Source organism: Corvus moneduloides, chromosome 8 (assembly GCF_009650955.1).
Source record: "Corvus moneduloides isolate bCorMon1 chromosome 8, bCorMon1.pri, whole genome shotgun sequence".
Lineage (NCBI taxonomy): Eukaryota > Metazoa > Chordata > Aves > Passeriformes > Corvidae > Corvus > Corvus moneduloides.
Window position 1 is genome coordinate 2,232,544 of NC_045483.1, and position 18,379 is coordinate 2,250,922.

Consider the following 18,379-nt stretch of genomic DNA (forward strand, 5'->3'; position numbering starts at 1 on the left):
AAAGCTATGATCCTTTATCCCATTTCCCTCTCCCAGTCCAAAAGGCACAAACAAATCCGTGTTTCCATCGGAATGCTGGCTGCAAAGTGCCAGAGGAAAAAACCTGGATGTCGTTCTTAATATTCTGTAATTTGCTTTAATTCCGATTTATCCGTCATAGAAGAGGGAGAGGCAACATGGGTAACACGTGGCTTGGTCCTACATGGAATCCATGGACCAATCCTGCACACCCTGGAAGTTTTTTGAATCTTTCTGGAGCTGAAGGCTGAAGCAGCTGAGCTCCTCTGCAATCAGACATCGAAAGTGGAAATTAAAAAGGATGTCAAGGTTTTGTGGGAGACCCAGGGATGCACCACGAAGGTCAGGCCCAAGGAAAATCCCAAATGTCAGCAGCACTTCCTGCCAAGTCACCTTGCCAGCACTCAGTTGGTTTGAAATTAAATATTTAAACAGAACACAGAATTTTAAAACCACCGGCAGTGAAGTATTGCAGCTGCAGCAGAACTGAGAATAATTTGCAGTGGCTTCACCTTGAATTTCCCTGGCTACTGCTGAGCACAGCTGAGAGCATTGACCTGAGAGCCAAACCTTGGATCCTGCCCTGCTGGCATCCCTCGGGAGAGCGTCCCAGAATCCCAGAATGGTTTGGGTTGGAAAGGACCTTAAAACCCTTCCCTGTCTTGGGCAGGGACACCTTCCACTATCCCAGGATGCTCCAACCTGGCTTTGGACACTTCCAGGGATCCAGGGGCAGCCACAGCTGCTCTGGGCACCCTCACGGGGAAGAATTCCTCCCTCATCTCTGATCCTTCTGCAGCTGTGGGCATCAAACCACCATGGGATTTGTTCCTTTCACATGTAAGAATGTGTTTGCAACATTAAAAAATAGATGTGTGTGAGATGTTTGAGTTTAAAGGTTTTCCTTTTGTATTTTTACATTCCTGGTTGCTTAAAGCAAACTGACTTAAACAGAATTGAAATACTCACATAAAACCAATCCTTAAAAATGATGGGTAATTTTATGTAGCAAAGGATTCCAGCTCTCTCTGCTGCTCCTCTGGTTCATAACAAATTAATCTGATTTTTCTCTTCTATTGCTGTGCAGGGCTGAGTCAGGATCTGTGGGGGCAGAGTTGATAAGGTGCTGATCAGGAGATATTTTCTCTGAGTCAGAGGAAAGCAATCTCTTCTCCTTTCTCTCAAGTGATGAGGTGTGTCCTGTCAAGCTACAGCTTTAATTCCAGGTTTTATGATGTTTTTACAGGTAGCTGTGAGGAAAAAAAGACAAGGAATCGTAGCTTAGGCAGAGAATAAACCTCAAGGTGACAGGCAAGAAAAAAGCAAATGATGGTCTCATTTACAGAGCAATTCCCTGAGCCACAAGAGAGTTCCAAGGATTTGAGCCATAACACTTCGAGCTGAGTCACCAAAAACTGAATATAATTGAGTCAGATTGCAAGGAAGGGAACTCCAGGCTGTTCACCATGCTCTGAGTGGCTGTTAGTCAGTATTTTTAAAGGGGTGGGTGCTCAATTCATCAAAATTGAAGGAGCTGAAAAATAGTGCCCTGGAAGTTTTTACCGAGACAAACATCACTTCTTAAATATTGATTTTTTTAAACCATATTTCACAGGGGACAAGTGGCCCAGCTGATGGCAGGAGGGCAGCTTTTAGCTCAGTTTATTAGAAAACATCCTTGGATTATAAAGTCTTGGACTATGTCCTTTGGAGAATAGAGCTGGTGGATCAATGAACCTGGAGAGGTGGCTCAGCCTAACAAAGCCTTGCCGTATTTCTGGGGTTAAAGTTTAACTGGGTACAGATCAGAAGGTGAGGCAGGTTTCTTATTACTTTAGACAGGGTAAGAAATTCCCTTTTATTCCTCAGAGTTTAAATCAAATCCTGACTGACTGGCACTATGTTAATGAAGCATTTAGATTCTGTAGGAATGAAGCTTAAATACTTCTAAAAAAATTAGATTTATTTATTCCTATCAATAATGACCTCAAAAATAGCATCGAAATCTCAAATAGTTTGAAAAATGAAATAAAAATCAAGGCTATATTATGTAAAAGACCAGCAACAAAATATTATAAAAAATATAATATAATACAATATAATATAATATAATATAATATAATATATATAATATATTATATATAATATAAAACCTGATCACTGCTTAAAAGTTTGGGATCAAAAAAATCACAAAACAGAAAAATCTCAGTACAATAACCCTGCTTTGCAGAACAGGTATTTTCTCCTCCCAAAAATTTCTTGCACTTCAAATCCATAAAAAATTCAGGAATCTCTCCGCGTCCTCACAGCACAAAGCAGGGAAGCTTCAGGACGAGAACTCCACAGGTTGATGTAGCAGCACTGTTGAGGCAGATTGTTCCCTAAAGGTTAATTAAAAAGCTCTGAATGATCCAAGAGCAGGGATCCAGTATAAAGTGAGATAATGACATTATAATTAATAGAAATAAAAGCTGATGGAATCTTTATTACTTTACCCTGGCAATAAATTATTAATTTATGTTCCTGGTTTCAGCCCAAAAAAAGGGGGACTGGGTTTATCTCAAATTCTAGAAATTTGGTTTCAGTCTTTTCATTAAGCAATGAAAGTTCTGTCTGATACCATCATTTTACTGGGTTTTGTTGTTGTTTAGGTCAGCTGGGGTTAAAAAAAAATAGAATAGATTTGTTTCAGGATTTCTCCCTTTACATATCCACTGCTTCCCTGAAATGAAGGCCTGCTGAAGGTATTCGTTTCCTCCCTGACAAAACGAGAAAGGGAAGGAGTTAGTCTGTGAAAATAAGTGGAATTTGATTAGGAATTAGAGCTCTTTCTAGAAAATAACCCATTGACAGTAGACAGAACCTCCCTACCCCACCAAAACCCAAGAGCAACCCAGTGTTTTCCCAAATTTAAAGAATTTAACACGTTTCCCAAAGGGATGGTTGGGTAGCTCTTAGGCAAGCTGGGAATTTGAACAGAGAAAGAACATTTTACAACTCTTTACCATAAAACATTAGGCACAGATTTAATAAAAATTCTTTCCAGCCCAGCTATCAGGATTTTAAGAGGAAAAAGCAACAAATCAGGACTCTCCCAGGAGGAGCGAGGTGAGCTGGGAAGGTGCCAGCTCCAGGCTCTGGATGAACCCAGAGCAGCGATCTGGGAAGCAACGCTTTGGCAAGGACCATAAATCATCCATGGACAATTCCTTTGGCCTTTGCCAGGCTGCTTTGGTTGTCTCCATGGCAACACCTTTTCCCCAGAGCAAAGTTCAATTATTTTACATTTTTACTGCTGTTTGCTTAAAGTTTACCAGGATGACTCTGTGCTCGCACAGAGCACGGACAGCACCGAGGAGGAATCACCCTCATGGTAAACCGGACTAAAGGGACCAAAATCCTCTGAACTGGGGGAAAAATCCGTGGAAAGATGCCATCCAGGAGGAAAACATCCATGTTTGCCTCTGCTTTCTGTACCTGTGTGAGCTCCTTCGTGGTGATCTGTGTGGTGCTGGCGACCCCGCAGTGGGTGAGCAGCGACGTTCGGTTCTCCCGCACCAACTCCACCGTCACCGTCAGCCTCACGTACGGCCTCTTCAGTGGCACCTGTGAGCAGTTCGTGGATGCAGGACTCCTGGTGTCCGAAAAAACATTCCAAGGTGAGTGCTGGCACACCTGGAAGTGGATCAGAGGATCACAGACTGCTCTGGGTTGGAAAGACCTTAAAACTCATCCCATTCCCGCCCTGCCATGGGCAGGGACACCTTCCACTATCTCAGGACCCTGTCCAACCTGGCCTTAGACACTTCCAGGGATCCAGGGGCAGCCACAGGCTCCCTGGGAAACCCATTCCAGGGCTTCACCACCCTCACAGGGAGGAATTCCTTCCCAATATCCAATCCAAACCTAAGATCTCCTTGCTCGTGCCGCTGACGGACGTATCCATCCCGTATTCACCTGTAAGTAGAATACTTTAAATGAGAACAAGAATAGCCACAGAACAGTCTGGGGATCCAAGTGGTATAAAATAAGGCCCCCCAAAAGGCACAGAAATGCTGCAGCATTCCTGACAATACCAGCTTATCACCTGTGATCTTGGCCTTCGCCTTGGAATGAGGGAAAAACCACAAAATGGGAACTTTCTGTCAAACTGACTTTGATTTTCACAAGTTTGGTGAGGAACAGAAAAGCAGCACTCAGCACTTTATTAAGGGATTTACAAACCTAATTGACCTTCCAGGTTGGTTTTTTTTTAAATTTCATTATGTTAATTTATTGTCTGACTTCAAACATTTTGCCACCTACTACTAAATTAGCACCATTTTGATAGAGAAAGGTTTTAAGGCTGCTGCAGGAAAAAGAATAAAACACACAAAACAACACCCAGAGGTAGATGAACCTGAAAGCTGCTGCCAGGATCAAGGGTTTGCACTTATTTTATCTGCCTTGCTGCCTCATCAAGTTCAGAGCAATAATGCTGGTGACACACAGGAAAGGGAGAAAAGCCACTCGAAAGAAAGCTACCAAAAACATGAGTAGGTCAAGTAATTTTGAAATATGAGATATGGATTTAACTTAGGTGTAAGGACTGGCACAGGGTGCCCAGAGCAGCTGGGGCTGCCCCTGGATCCCTGGCAGTGCCCAAGGCCAGGCTGGACATTGGGGCTGGGAGCAGCCTGGGACAGTGGAAGGTGTCCCTGCCGTGGCAGGGGTGGCACTGGATGGGCTTTAAGGTCCCTTCCAACCCAAATCGTTCTGGGATTTTAAGATGTTTCAAGAAATATTTTCATTTTTGGTAGGCTGTTGTGAGATGTCCCAGCACAGCAGATCTAAACCTCCAGCTGCTTCCCAGCTCTTCCCCAGCTTCATTTATTCCTGGCATTGAACCTGCAGAAACACCTGAATTCCCACGGTGGCAGAGCTGTGTTACACAAACCTGTCCCCACCATGACATTTATGTTCTCACGAAACCCTGAGCACAGCAGCATTCCCAGCAAAAGGTGGAGCATGGATGGGGATAGTTACGTAACAAGTACAGAGTCCCAAATCATTCAATCTTACTTCACTACAGTCACAGCAGAACAATGAACGTGATTTTTAGAAGAGTCAATAATAAACAAACTAATTTATACGTGGTTATAGCTGCCCATGGCAGCTGGCTGAAGCCCCAAGCCTTGAGCCACGTGGGCAGCTCTGGCTGATTTTAATGGGGCTCCGTGGGAAACGTGGAATCCTGCCCTGGAGAGCTGATGGCAGAGGAGGATCCAGGCTGGCTGCAGTCCAGGGATTGTGCCCTGCCTTTGTCTGCACAGCAGCTCCCACAGCCCAGTCCCAGGGCCTGGGTGTTGTGATCGATTTTAATTAGAATTACTGAAAGGATCTCAAAACACTCTGCTGTCAGTGAAAGGTTTCAGTTCTCTGCATGGTCTGCGTTGGTGGTGTTGGGTTTTCCCTCACTGGATTTGGGGTTTTGTGCTTATCACTTACCAAGTGTTGAGAGAACACTTACAAAAAGCTATCTCAACTCTCACCTATCAGTAATTTAGGGATGAATAAAGTGAGCGTCAGGAGCTGTGAGTTTCTTTCCACAGCTGCTGAAGGAAAGTGGGGCTTTGTGAATAATCTAAATATGGGTTTGCCCACATCCCTCATTAGTTCTGTCGGGCAGGTATCCAGAATGAGAAGAACTGACTTTAAATTAATTCTTAGGGCTCTGTACTAGGCGTGATTATCGTGTTTACATTAAATATTATTTACTGAAGAAATCCTTCCCTGGGAGGGTGGGCAGGCCCTGGCACAGGGTGCCCAGAGCAGCTGGGGCTGCCCCTGGATCCCTGGCAGTGCCCAAGGCCAGGCTGGACATTGGGGCTGGGAGCAGCCTGGGACAGTGGGAGGTGTCCCTGCCCATGGCAGGGGTGGAATGAGACGTTCTTTAATGTCCCTTCCAGCCCAAACCAGTCTGTTCTATCATTCTATTCCATATATATTTGAAATAGGAAACATGCTTCCTAGAATTCTATACATTCTATCTTTATATTCATATTCATTTATATTCCTCTCCTCCTAAGGCAGGAGAAGCGTTTCCTTTGCTGATATCCTTAAATAAACGGATTTCCAGTGCTATGGAGGAACAAAGTGCTGAGCTTTCTGCACTCTGACATTTCAGACACCAGCAAGAGGAGTTCTAAACATGCTTTTAAATCTCAGCATGATTTAATTTGGTATTTGATTTAAAACCAGTTCTGCCCTGGCTGGGGGCTCTGCTGTGCACCCCACGTGCGTTTCTCAAATGGCATTGTCACATTTGGGTGTGGGAAAAGAAGGACAATCCCAGAAGGGTAAATCAGAGTCAAGAACTTGAGGATTATTTTTAGCAGCAGCCCAGGTTGGCTTTTATCAATGACTATTCCAAAGCAGATCATCAACAGCCTTTACAAAAAAACCAACTTGTTTTTTCCAGAAACCACAACATTAAAAGAAATTTCCAAGCACAAAGATGAAAGACTTTGAATATAATTCCTGCCATGCCCTGTGCATGGAGTGCCCAGCCAGGGTGGCTCTTTCCCAGCCTTAACGGAGCAATAAATCACTGCAGCCACTTCCCAGGCCCTGGGGATGAACAGGCAGCCAGAATGCAAAAGTTATTTAATAACCAGAGTCCTCAGAGCTTCCCTGAGCTGTTTGAGTGGTTTGTCTTAGAGAGGAACCACGTATGAATAAAATGCTCTGTCAGAGGGTTTGGTCACAGCTTTGACTGGTCCAAGCCAAACAGGTAGAGCTTGAGCCAGGCTCAGGAAGAGCCACGCTCAGAGAGTCCAGAAGGTCAGGATTATCCAACAGCTGGCAGCCAGCAAGGCCAACAACACCCAAGGAGGACTTTCAAATTTACCACAGCACAGAGGAATCGTTTCACTTTCTAAAATACATGACAACAGATGCTGGAATTCATTCATGTTCTCATCAGTTCCCAGGGATCTCCTGTAAATTTGGAAGCTCTGTTGAGCTCTCCTTGGGATTTTTTGCTTGTTTGGGCTTTTTTCAGTGCTTAATTCCTGATGTGTCATGGCTGATTGTGGAGCTGTAAAAGCTGCTGGGAAGGCTGACTAAGCTCAGTAAAGTCTGGGAAATTCTACCCAAACACGTAAGAATTAAGGGTGAAAACCAAAAGAAGATACAGGAAATTAAGGAGAGACCTGGGCAGACCCTGTTTTCATTCTAGGATGAGGTTGTTTTACACAGATCCGGCTGCAGGTTACAACTGATCCCACTCAAACAGATCAGCTGCTGGAGACTCCTTCCGTCTGCACAGGCTGCTTTAGTTAGGGATAAAACCCCATCAGTTGCCATGAAAAGAGCATTTTCTTTAAAGCCCTCAGCCTTGTGCTGTTGCAGACACGGCTACAACAGCTGGAGGCTGACAAGATGCCATCCCCTAAACTGCAGCTCCGTGTCAGACATAAACAAGATCAATTAGGGGGTGTGAGAGGTGTAGCCAGGCAGTTGTGGAGATGTTCTGAGCGATAAAATTAAGTGAGGCTGCCAGAGGGAAATTACACAAGCCTGTCTGATTTGGCTCCAGACTTATTTCTTCTGCAAGAAATAGATCACAGGTTGTAAGGCTGCGAGGCTGCTTCAGCCTGAGCACAGGGTGCAAGCTGCTCACTTCCATTTCATTGAGTGATATCCCCCGGATGCCCTCCTTTCCTTTTCTTCCAGGAAAATTGCTTAAATTTACAACTGATTTCCATAACACATCCTCACCTGCTGCTGCCTCGAGCAGAAATTAACTTGTACTGCAGTATTAGATAAAATGTGAGAGGAATTCTCCTTTCCGTTCCTTTCCAACAGCTCTTTTTATTATATTTATTCCTCTTTATGGGTTTTTACTCCTTTTTTTTTCCTTCTCCTGTGATTTCTGCCACTTATGCACTACCTGAATATTTTACAATAATGGCTCCGTATCAAGAGCAGCACAGAAAGGGAATTTTCCTACAGAAAGCTGTCTCTCACAACATCTATTTGAACAGAGAGCTCCAAAACATTGTCCTTGTATTTGTTGCAACATAAAGCAGCCACAGGCACATTATAGCTGCCTTTTCAGTCTTTAAATTGAGAGGAGGAAAAGAATTCACCTCCACAAAATACACTTTGAGGCTATTGCATTTGGGGTTGAGTCTCTTGTTATCAGCAACTTGTTGAGTAACTGGGAGGATTTAGGCAAAAATTGGTGACAGTTCTGAAGGGTTTGACCACAAGAGCCATGGACATGTGGCCGGGAGCTACAGCAGGGAATGATCTGGGAATAAGCCAGGGAAAAAGGAGAGGGAGCAGGATGTGGGGTCAGGGCCATGTGCCCACAAAGCTCAGCCCTGTGGGAGCCAAACCCTCCACGAACCCCGTCCTGTCCTGGTGGGAAAACAGCAGGAGCTGCTCCTTTATTTTAAAAGAAGGTACCAGTCCTGCCTCCAGCAAGCTTTTCCTGCAGGGCATGCAGACAGATCCAGTCAGGAGATGAGCTCAACCACCCTCATCTGCCCCTGGATGACCACGCTCAGATTTATTTGCCCTGCAAATGCAGCTGACCCGTCCAGGCAGCAGCTTTAATGCACTTTGGGAAGGATTTCCCCGTGAAATTTATTGCACATGAGGGACTGCTGCTATACTGAAAGGAAATACAACTGGAGCAGAGCTCTACATTGGAGCAGGGTTTTAAATAGGCATTTGTGGAGGTTACCAGACACTGGCAGAGGAACACCCAGATTTCTGATCCACTTTAGGCAGAAAATTCCTGTCTGGCTACATCCAGAGGAAATATCTACAGAAGTATTAAGGACAGAAGTTTACTACCCACTAACCTGCAGAATTAGCAGACAAGAATTTATTTCAGCCCCACATTCCTTCACCCCATGTTTCGGTTTGGATTCGTTGCTGTGTCCAATCCTCCTGCTCTTTCTTCATCCCCATCCCTACAGATCAGCCAGACCTCTGCTCATTAGCTTTTAATTACAGCCCTGGCAGGAGGTCATAACATGGGCTGAGCCCACGTGGCTGGGCAGGGCAGGTTGTCACAGAATCATGGAATACTCACGTAGGAAAAGCTCTCCAAGATAACTGAGTCCAACCTTTAATCACTAAACCACGTCCCCCGGCGCCACAGCCACTTTAGAACACTTCCAGGGATGGTGACTCCCTGGTCAATGCTTGACCACCCTTTTTCTGTGAGCAAACTTTCCCACATCTCCACTCGAACCCCCTCTGGCACGAGCTGGGGCCGTGTCCTTTCCTGCTGTCCCTGTCCCCTGACCCCGCTGTGTTTCAGTCGCAGACGCCCTGAGCAGCGCCAGGAGCAGGAGCCTGAACGTTGCCATCATCGTGGTGCTGGTGCTGGCTCTGCTGAGCTCCCTGCTCAGCTCTGGCTTCACCTGCACCAACGCTGTCAGCAACCCCTACCAGACATTCCTGGGACCCGTCGGAGTCTACACCTGGAATTCCGTGTGCGGTGAGTAGCGCGTGTTCCCATGGATTCCGGGATTAAGGAATAGCTGCGAAAGGGAACGCTTGGAAACGCATTCTGTTCTGTGGGTTTCCTTTGTAACTGTGCCTGCTGGGACACCCGAAAAGCATCTTTGAAATACCAGTAAAATACATTATATAACAATAAAACAATATTCATATAATAGTATTTATAGGGAGGCAGCAGCTTGGAGGAGTGAGCCCTGGCAAAAATTATTTCAGTCTTTAAAAAAGCAAAAAGTCACAGGTGAAAATAAGTTTAAACATTCCCTAAGCATGAAAAACAATTGGAGGGGATGCTGAGTCATTAGAGCTGGGAACCTGTCCAAGAACCCCACGTTCTTTCTTGGATTGAGCCCGGCTGCTCCCAACCCTCCCTGTGCTGCTCTGGCCACGACCACAGATCTCACACTCGATTAGTCTCGAGAGGATTAGGTGTTCCTCTAATAATAGGTTTGCACTTGAATAATTTCCTTTTAAGACATCTGATTAGAGAGTACTTCAGCACAGGTATTTTGTCCCTCAAAAGCTCTTCAGGTCCAGGGAAGAAATGTCCCCAGCAGCACCACGCTGTCCTGGGGACACAGCCAGCCCTCAGTGGGAAGGGAGCAGTGCAGATAATCTTAATTATAGCAAGTACAGGTGAGGCGTGAAAATCACCCATTTTTAACACAGATGCTGAAGCGGCTGTGAAACGCAGTAAGAAAAGTGAACAAAAGCTAAATTAGACAATTATTCCCTTCTGAGACAGGTAGATCATTGTCTCATCACATGAGAGGGTTTTTTCTGAGCCCAGCACCCTGAACCAGCAAGCTCTGACTGAAATGAAAGGACCAAAATAAATATTGGGGAGAAAATAAAATTCTCATGTTGGCTGAGGGTTGTGGTTACTTTTAACAGCCCTGCAAGTGCTGTGACCTGGAAGTTCATTTTGCTGTGGGTGTATTTTTATGGGCAATCACGCATCATTTAATGGGGGAGGTCATCTTGGAGGCTCCTAATCCTCCTACAGTGTCCTCCTGAATAAAAAATGAAGCTGTTTCAGCGTGAGCCAGGGTGGGATGAGGTGCCGGGAGAGAAGGAATGGAACTGTTCCGCCAGAGTTCAGAGATTACAGCTCTGTTGGCACGAGGAAAGCAGAGATGTAAGAGCAATATTGAGTTAAATGTCAAAGCAACTGAACTCCTTTTACATTTGGGAGGCTGTAAGAAATAGAGACAGACCTAATAAGACATCACATTTTGGCTCATGCCAGACTGATACAATAATTCAAGCTGTAAAGAACAGGAGGCCTCCAAGTTTAAGCTCTTGGGCCACCCCTGAGCACAGACCAGGCTGCTCAGGGCTTTATCCAGCTGTGATATTTATCCAGCTGTGATATTTTATCCAGCTGTGAGACTGCCCATCCATGGGTTTGGGCTCGTATCAAACAGGCATTGACAAATCACCAAAGGGGTGAATACACAATACTGCTCAGCCCTAAATTCAGTGAAAAAGAGTTGAATTAAATGGCCTTATCTAAGACTAATCAGTGAGAATCTAATCATTTTCAATTATATCTTTGCCTGTATCAAAACACCTGGCAGATACTATTGGGTGGGGCAAAAATTCTTTAAATGCCCCCATAGTTTATTAATGATAAATATTAGATAAATTGATTAAAATACCTGGATTAGGACAAGAATTAAAACAGACTGTAAGTCACTACATAAATAACATTGCAGTTTCTCCTCTAAAATGTTATGTTTTATATAAAATTATAATTTTGTATTTCTATTTTCTAGGAGTCCTCACCCTCATAGCCATGATTCTTTTCCCTGTGAATGTCCAAGGAAACAGCCTGTCTCAAGAACTGGCCCAGGGATGTTCCACCTCTCCGCAGACACACCTTGGATCCAAACACAACTACGGATATTCCTACTGGATCATGCTCCTCATCCTTTTCCTGAACATTGCTTCTCTCGTCATCATCTATTTCTATGACCACGCCAGATATTCCAAGAAGAAAGAGCAGGAAAGACCTATTGAAAATGCACCAAAGGATGTTATCCTGTTTTAAGGACACCTTGGAAAAGGGGGTGTGCAGGAGGATTCATGTGGACAGCAGATTTCTGTTTGCTCTGAACTGTGTGCGCGGTTCAATTCCCAAATTGTTGTGAGGACACCAAAGCCTCTTTCGGTTTCAGCTGCCTTCAGGCCTGGGCAGCAAGATCAAAGACATCGTTTGAGTTGTGTGGGATTTGGGATCTCGAGGGACAGGAAGAGTGCAAACACCAGGATCCCTTGGGATCAGCAGAAATGGTCACAGAAGTGCTGGTGCTCCATCTTCTCCTTTCTCTGCTCAGGGATGTCCTGCAGGTCTGGAGGCTCCTGGTCATGCCAGGAACTGCCCTTGTGGCCAAAACCCACAGAAAGAACACAGTGCTGGAATCCCCATCCCTGCGGGGATTGAACAGCCCTGGGGATGTGGCACTTGGGCACATGGGGCAGTGGTGGCCTTGGCGGTGCTGCGAATGGTTGGACTCCATGGATTTCCCAACCTAAACGATTCTACAATTCCACAGCAGCAGAGAAGCCCAGTAGCTACAGGTTATTAATGGATAGGGGCATTAGGAAATCTTATTTGGGGCTCTTTGCAGACCTTTGAGCTCTGCCAAGAGCAAAGGGCACAGCCACACCTCGGGCAGCTGTGCCCGGCCCCCTCTCCACACATCTCTGCCTGGCACAAAGTCCCCCCAGCTGGATTATCAGTGATGACTGATGGCCAGGGCCATCCCTTTGCTCAGTTTAATGAGTATTTACTGTGCTCACAAAGGCTGTAGAGCTGCCCAGGAGTGGGGAGCTCCCTTCTCATTCCTCCAAGGGAAGGGAGCAGAGGGACCTTGGGACAGATCCTGCTCAGAGCACAGGCTCACTGTGGTCAGCACTTCTGCTCCTTTGTCCCTCACCTTTGCAGCCAGGAGAGACCTTTTCTTTTCTTTCCTTTAAAAAGGAAAAAAAAAGCCTCATTTTCCTTTGCAGTGTGAATTTCAGTTGTGCTCCATATCTGTCCTGTGATACAAGAGGTGCTCGTGGAGATAAGAAAGCATTTTGAAGAGGGGATGAGGAGATACAAGAGGTGAATCCTCACTTTTTATGTCAGAAAAGCAAAGTTTGGAGATGAAAGCAGCCAGCACTTTGTGCAGCTGTGCTTTCACAGGAACCAGAGCAGAGGGATTTTCCTTCCTGCTTAAAAGGGTGGTGAGGGCAGAGGGGGGAATAAAATAAAAAAGAGTTTCTAAGAGTTGAGGGTGGCACAGGTCAATAAAATCAGGGACGATCTTTGCTCTGCGTGACTGGAAGTGCCGGGGAGGGCTGTAAACATTGCGGTGGAGCTGGCCCCGGGCCAGCTTTGCCAGTTTTGCTTCGGCTGCAAAAATTTTCACAGTTTCAGCGTTCATCTGTCACTGTTGGACCCAGCCAGCATCCGTCACATGCCACAGCTCCGCTCAGAGCGGCCTGGTGGAGGAACAGAGTCAGAATAATGCGGGAGGAGCAAGAATTCCTGCTCTGGAGAGCAGGAGCTTCCCACTGCCTGGGAGTTCGTGGTGCATCGAAGCACTGGTTTGGGAAATGAAATAAATCCTGCTTTTGGATGCCTGTTGGGAGCACGTGGCCCTGTTAAAAATCAGTCTGGAGGTCTCTTGTTTGCCTGCAGACACTAAAAAGTCACTGTGTAACGAGGACTCACCTGCTTTGATGTGAGCACAGATCAAAGTCACCACAAGGCTAAAAAACCCCGATTTAAACAGGAGTTCAAGTTGTAGGTGACTAACGAGGCTGCCTCGGGATTCTTCCTCTGGATGTTTTATCTCAAATTAAGGGCAGGAATTCCCTTCCCAGGCACCAAGAGCTGCTCTCAGGCACGCTGTGCTCGCTGGCAGCTGCTGCTGCGGGGATGGAGCAGGCGGGATGGGGCCAGGAAGAGCCTCAGGTGCCCCAAGGAGCAGCCGCGCATCCCCGCACGGGTGAACCCCCCAACCCCGCCTGGGCAAGCACAAGGCACGGGGGAAGTGGATGCACAGAGCTGGCACCAACTTGGCACCCTGTGCTTCCCTAAAATTCCCTGCCGGCGCTGGGCAGTGGCAGCAGAGGGGGGGTTATCATTTATAGGGTGCCTCTGGATCCCTGGAAGTGTCCAAAGCCAGGCTGGCGCAGCCCGGGGTAGTGGGAGGCGTCCCTGCCCATGGAACTGGATGAGTTTAGGGTCCCATCCAACCCAGACCGTTCTGTAATTCCATTTATCCTGGGTTCAGGCTCTCCTCCCTTTCACCCCCCACCCAAACCTGCCCAAGGGCTGCCAGAGGAATATTTATTTTCAACTCTCTGATACCCCTATAATAAAAATCATTAACTGTGTCTGTGATCCTGTGCTTGATTTAGAGCATCGATTGTTAATTCGGGCAGCTCTCCCACCAGCAGAGATTTTTAAACAGCAGGAGCTGGCTGGCTCTTTAGTGGAATAGCTCCTGGGGGACAGGGATTGCTTTTATTGACTGTGTCTCTGTGCCTCTGGGCAACAGCAAAGCTGCACTGGCTCTTTTTTTCTCTAATTGTGAATTAACCAGCTCTGCCGTGCTGCTGAGGGGCTACAGCAGAAATTATTGCATTTGCCTGCCTGCAGCTTTGCAATGTATCTTATTAAATGTTTTCAGCTGCTGCTAAACATTAGGCTGACTGTTAATTTAGCAGGTGTTGAGGATCTGCGGTGGTTTCAAGGAAAAGCTGCCTTTATTCAGCATTTTCTGCTGCGTGGTGTAACTTTTATCCAGTGTGAAACCTTGAGAGCGAACTGTAACACTGAAATAGATCTTGCACAAATAGAATCACAGAATTAGAGGATGGTTGGGTTGGAAGGGACCTTAAAATTCATCTCATTCCACCCCTGCCATGGGCAGGGACACCTTCTGCTGTCCCAGGGTGTTCCAACCCCCATGTCCAACCTGGCCTTGGGCACTGCCAGGGATCCAGGGGCAGCCCCAGCTGCTCTGGGCACCCTGTGCCAGGGCCTGCCCACCCTCCCAGGGAACAATTCCTTCCCAATATATAACTTAAATCTCTCCTCTTTAATCCAAAGCCATCCCTCCTTGTCCTGTGCCCCTGCAGAAAGCCAGGTGAGAATGCATTGCCCAGTTAAGGTTATATATGGTTATTTTAAACCCTGTAGTTCAATCACAATCACTTTAGGAGAAGCATCCAAGTGATTTATTTAGCCAGGGAAAAAAAAATCCCTTGTTGAGCCAGAGCAACCATTATGGACAGGTCAGCATGGACTGGGAGTGAGGGACTGCCTTGGATTTCTCCTTCGGGGAGTAAAAGGAGGAAGAGAGGGGAGCAGATGGGAGCTGGGGGTGCCTTGCTGGATAATCCCCTCTTGTTCTTCTCCACTCAAGCTCAGCTTTCAGCATTTCTGACCGGGGGCACAGGGTGAGGAGCAGTTGGGACTCGGATGTCGGAGGGGGAATCACCTTTCAGCCGGTTTGAGGCAGGACCTTCTCCTGACCTGCTCAGACACAGCTCCCGGGGAAAAGCCGCGCTTCAGACACTGGCAAGTGATGAATGTGGAAAATCACCCGGCTTCAGATAAGATGGGAGCTTGATTTTGCTCTCAGCAGCGCATCGGGCTGACAGTGCCAGCTTTTCCCCTTTCACCTGAGGGCGAACTGCCAGGACCTGTGCTCGTTAAGAGGATAAGTGCACTGAACACAGCTCCATTCATCTCCAGGCTGCCTGCTTGGCAAGAGCCGGGCCGATTCCCCTCTGATCTCCCAAAACCTAATGCAAGCTTGGATTAGGTTGCATCCCTTTCCCCCCCGCCCCCTCTTTTTTACCCTCCTCCCATGGAAGTGCCTGTAAGGGGGATGCACAATCCTTTCTCCTGCAGAGCTTTTGAATCAGCAGATTCCTGGACACTTTGCCTTCCTGTTGTTCATCCCTGTCCTGGCTGGCTCCTGGGCAGCCTGTTCCCTTCCAGGACGTGGGGAATTCCTGACTTTTCCTATTCTGTAATCTAATTTAGAGCAGGAGCTTCCAAATCCAGGCAGTTACCTGATAACCGACCTTTGTTACCTCCTTATCCCAGCCCTGTCCAACCCAACCATGGACACTTCCAGGGATGGGGCACTTAAATCCTGAACCCCCCAGTTATCCCAGGGAACTAATGGGATTTCCAGGATTTAATGGGTGTTCTGCTGGAGGAGCAGTTCCTGTGGTGCCCAAACCACATCAAAACAACCTCTGGGAAGAAAAGGAACTGAAAAATCAGGAAATCAAATCCCACCGAACAGCATTCCCTCCAATAACTCAGGGCATGGAGTTATCCCTTCCTGCTCAGCCTGTTCTGGCTTCTGCTCCTGTGCCTGGAAAGGGAATTGAGCTGGAGAGTAAGGGGGATTTTCCCTGTTTAGTCCCATTTTCCTCCCGGCTGTTTGCTGCAGGAGCCATGAGAGGGCAGCAGGCTCCTTCCTAGGATGCCTTGGCTTGGCTTTCCTGGTTTATTCTGCTGAAAAGTGGACGGCGAGAAAGGCAGGGAGGGGCTGGGAGGGACAGGGAGAAGGCTCCTGACTCTACATGCAACGGATTCTTCTATTTCACCTCCTTAAGACACACAAAAAGAGAAAGTATTTTCCAAATTACATTAATTTTGAGGCTCTAATTGACATCCCAGCTCTGTGGGAATGAGCACAGGGGGAGGGAAGAGAGTGGTAGGTTCCTGGGAAAAGTTTTTGGCCAATTACCAATATTATGTTATATGTAATAATAAGAGGAAAACTGCCCCCAAAAAAGCCCAGAGGAAAGTGAGAATACACGATTTTTAAAAAATTAAATCAGAGCTACCAAAGCTCTTGGTTAATAATAGTCAGAAATACAGATTCAAAGAGAAAATAGGATTTTATACAGCACAAATCTGCCAAATAAGGATAAAGATACTGAGTTTTGCAAAGGTAACCAAGGCAACGTTCACTAGTATTCCTTGATCAATACAAGTGTGAGCAAAACCAGCATCTCAAATAAGAACAGAACTCTATCACCCAAGAATATTTTATAAACATGCTTATTTCTGGACATGAAAGAGAATATTTCAGTGACCACGGGAGGGGGGGGTTCTCCCATTCTTTGTCGAGGATTTTAAAGAGGAAAATAGAGGAAAATACAGAGGGATTGTGGCACTGTAAGAAAGAGTTTCCCATCTATTTCTACCTGTTGAAGCCTCGGGAGAAGCATCAGGCACATTACAGTGAATATTCAAATATTCAGATTAAAGCTTCTTGGGCAAAGAGCAACTCTTAGAATTAGCAGTGCAGAAAAAAAATGTGTGCATAACTAAAACCAAACTTCCTTCAACTGCAAACATCACTCTGGGAACATCCAGAGTTAAAAAAAAATGTCAATTTTCCACCTTTCCAAAGTTTCTGACCAGTTCTAAGACTCATCTGGCAGGGAGAATAATAAAGAATAATAAAGAATCATAAAGAATAATAAAGAATAATAAAGAACCTGTCTCCTGTCATATATTGTGCCTTGCAAAATCTATTTCAAGGCACAATTTACCCCATGACACGTGATTTACTTGAGGAGACTTTTCAGGATGACTTTGTTAAATTTCACACATCCCCAGCTTGTGCTAAGGGACCTTCTCCTGTGCTGGAGTTCCTGCAGTGGTCACCAAACCAATCTGGGTTATTTTCTCTATTTTCCCATGTGTTTCCATATGTTCAGGGTCAGATTTATTTCCCATCGCTGCCATCTTCCAGATGGGATCTTTTGAGAATAAAATGTCCCTGAGTGATGGGGAACCCTCCCAGATTTTTGGGGAATAAGGTGATCCATGAACACACTGGTGCTCCAAGGAGCTGCCAATGAAGCCACAGGAAGATGGGTGATACCCTAATTATCCCAACTTCAAAGAAAATCACTAATTACAATCAAACTGCGCTTAATTTCCCAAGGACTTTGGGGTCCAGCCCAGATATTGTCACCTGCCCATATTTTAAGGATATTCAGCATGCCTGGACTTTTTACTGGATCTGAGGGTTTCATGTTTAACATGGCAGGGCAAGGAGAAGGAAATATTTCATGTGAAATTGCCCAAGAAACACAAGTGGGTGAGAAATAAACACTGCTGGCCTCTGCACACCATAATCCTGTGACAGAAATGCTTCAGCAGCCTGTGCTGAGGAAAGTCAGGAAGAAAATTCCCATTTCTGTCAACATCCAACGTGAGGAAAAGACAACTAAAAATGTGTCACCGAGGCAACAAACAAACTTTTCAAAGATCCCATGATCCAAATCCTTAATAAAAAAAAGTTTCTTTAAAAACTGAACAAATAAAAAGCTGGCAGAGCACGTGGAGGACACAGGACAAGGACACAGGTCCCACTTGGAACAGGGACACATCTCCAAAGGTGTCTGTCCATGTGGGAACATCCCACCCCCAGGTCATCCCTAACTTTGCAGCAGCTCCATTAATCCCTTCCCAACATTTCAAGCTGCCTTTTCCAGCCTCTTCTCCAGTTTTTATGGGAGTTTTGGCTCTTTCCAGCAAAACCATGTTACAACAGGATGGAAATTTTGCTTTCCTGCTGGATCTTTCCACACTGGGAACAACAGTTCAGCAGCTTCACAGGAATGACAGAAACCAGGCCAGAACAGGAACTTTCGTTGGCTTGAGTGGGATTTGGATGGAGCTGTGAACAAATTAACAGGACAAGAATGGGGATCTTCTTATGTTTATCCTGTGAGGGCAAAGACTGGAATCAACATATCCCCACTAATCTCAGCTTCCTTTCCCCACCTCCATTTAAAGGGG

The 18,379-nt window shown here is 46.0% G+C and overlaps 1 protein-coding gene and 1 long non-coding RNA gene across 2 annotated transcripts in view; one reads left to right on the top strand and one right to left on the bottom strand.

The window, feature by feature from the left end:
* Positions 1-701: 701 nt before the first annotated feature.
* The window catches only part of LOC116447610, a 32,364-nt gene continuing 14,686 nt past the window's right edge, over positions 702-18,379 (bottom strand). Inside the window, exons 2-3 of the long non-coding RNA XR_004241606.1 lie at positions 3,496-3,693; positions 702-1,268 (exon numbers count right to left, since the gene is read on the bottom strand). This is a non-coding gene — a long non-coding RNA (uncharacterized LOC116447610). The remainder of the gene's footprint in view (positions 1,269-3,495; positions 3,694-18,379) is intronic.
* Positions 3,235-11,991, top strand: CLRN3 (clarin 3). The gene is made up of 3 exons (XM_032116985.1): positions 3,235-3,677; positions 9,338-9,517; positions 11,316-11,991. Exons 1-3 carry the CDS (start codon positions 3,449-3,451, stop codon positions 11,588-11,590), a joined length of 684 nt encoding a protein of 227 aa, XP_031972876.1. The 5' UTR covers positions 3,235-3,448; the 3' UTR covers positions 11,591-11,991.

Coding starts and splice junctions, on each gene's coding strand:
- CLRN3 (XM_032116985.1), top strand. CDS start 3,449: ATGCCATCCAGGAGGAAAACATCCATGTTTGCCTCTGCTTTCTGTACC. Junction 3,678..9,337: donor GTCCGAAAAAACATTCCAAG/GTGAGTGCTGGC, acceptor GCTGTGTTTCAG/TCGCAGACGCCCTGAGCAGC. Junction 9,518..11,315: donor CACCTGGAATTCCGTGTGCG/GTGAGTAGCGCG, acceptor TCTATTTTCTAG/GAGTCCTCACCCTCATAGCC.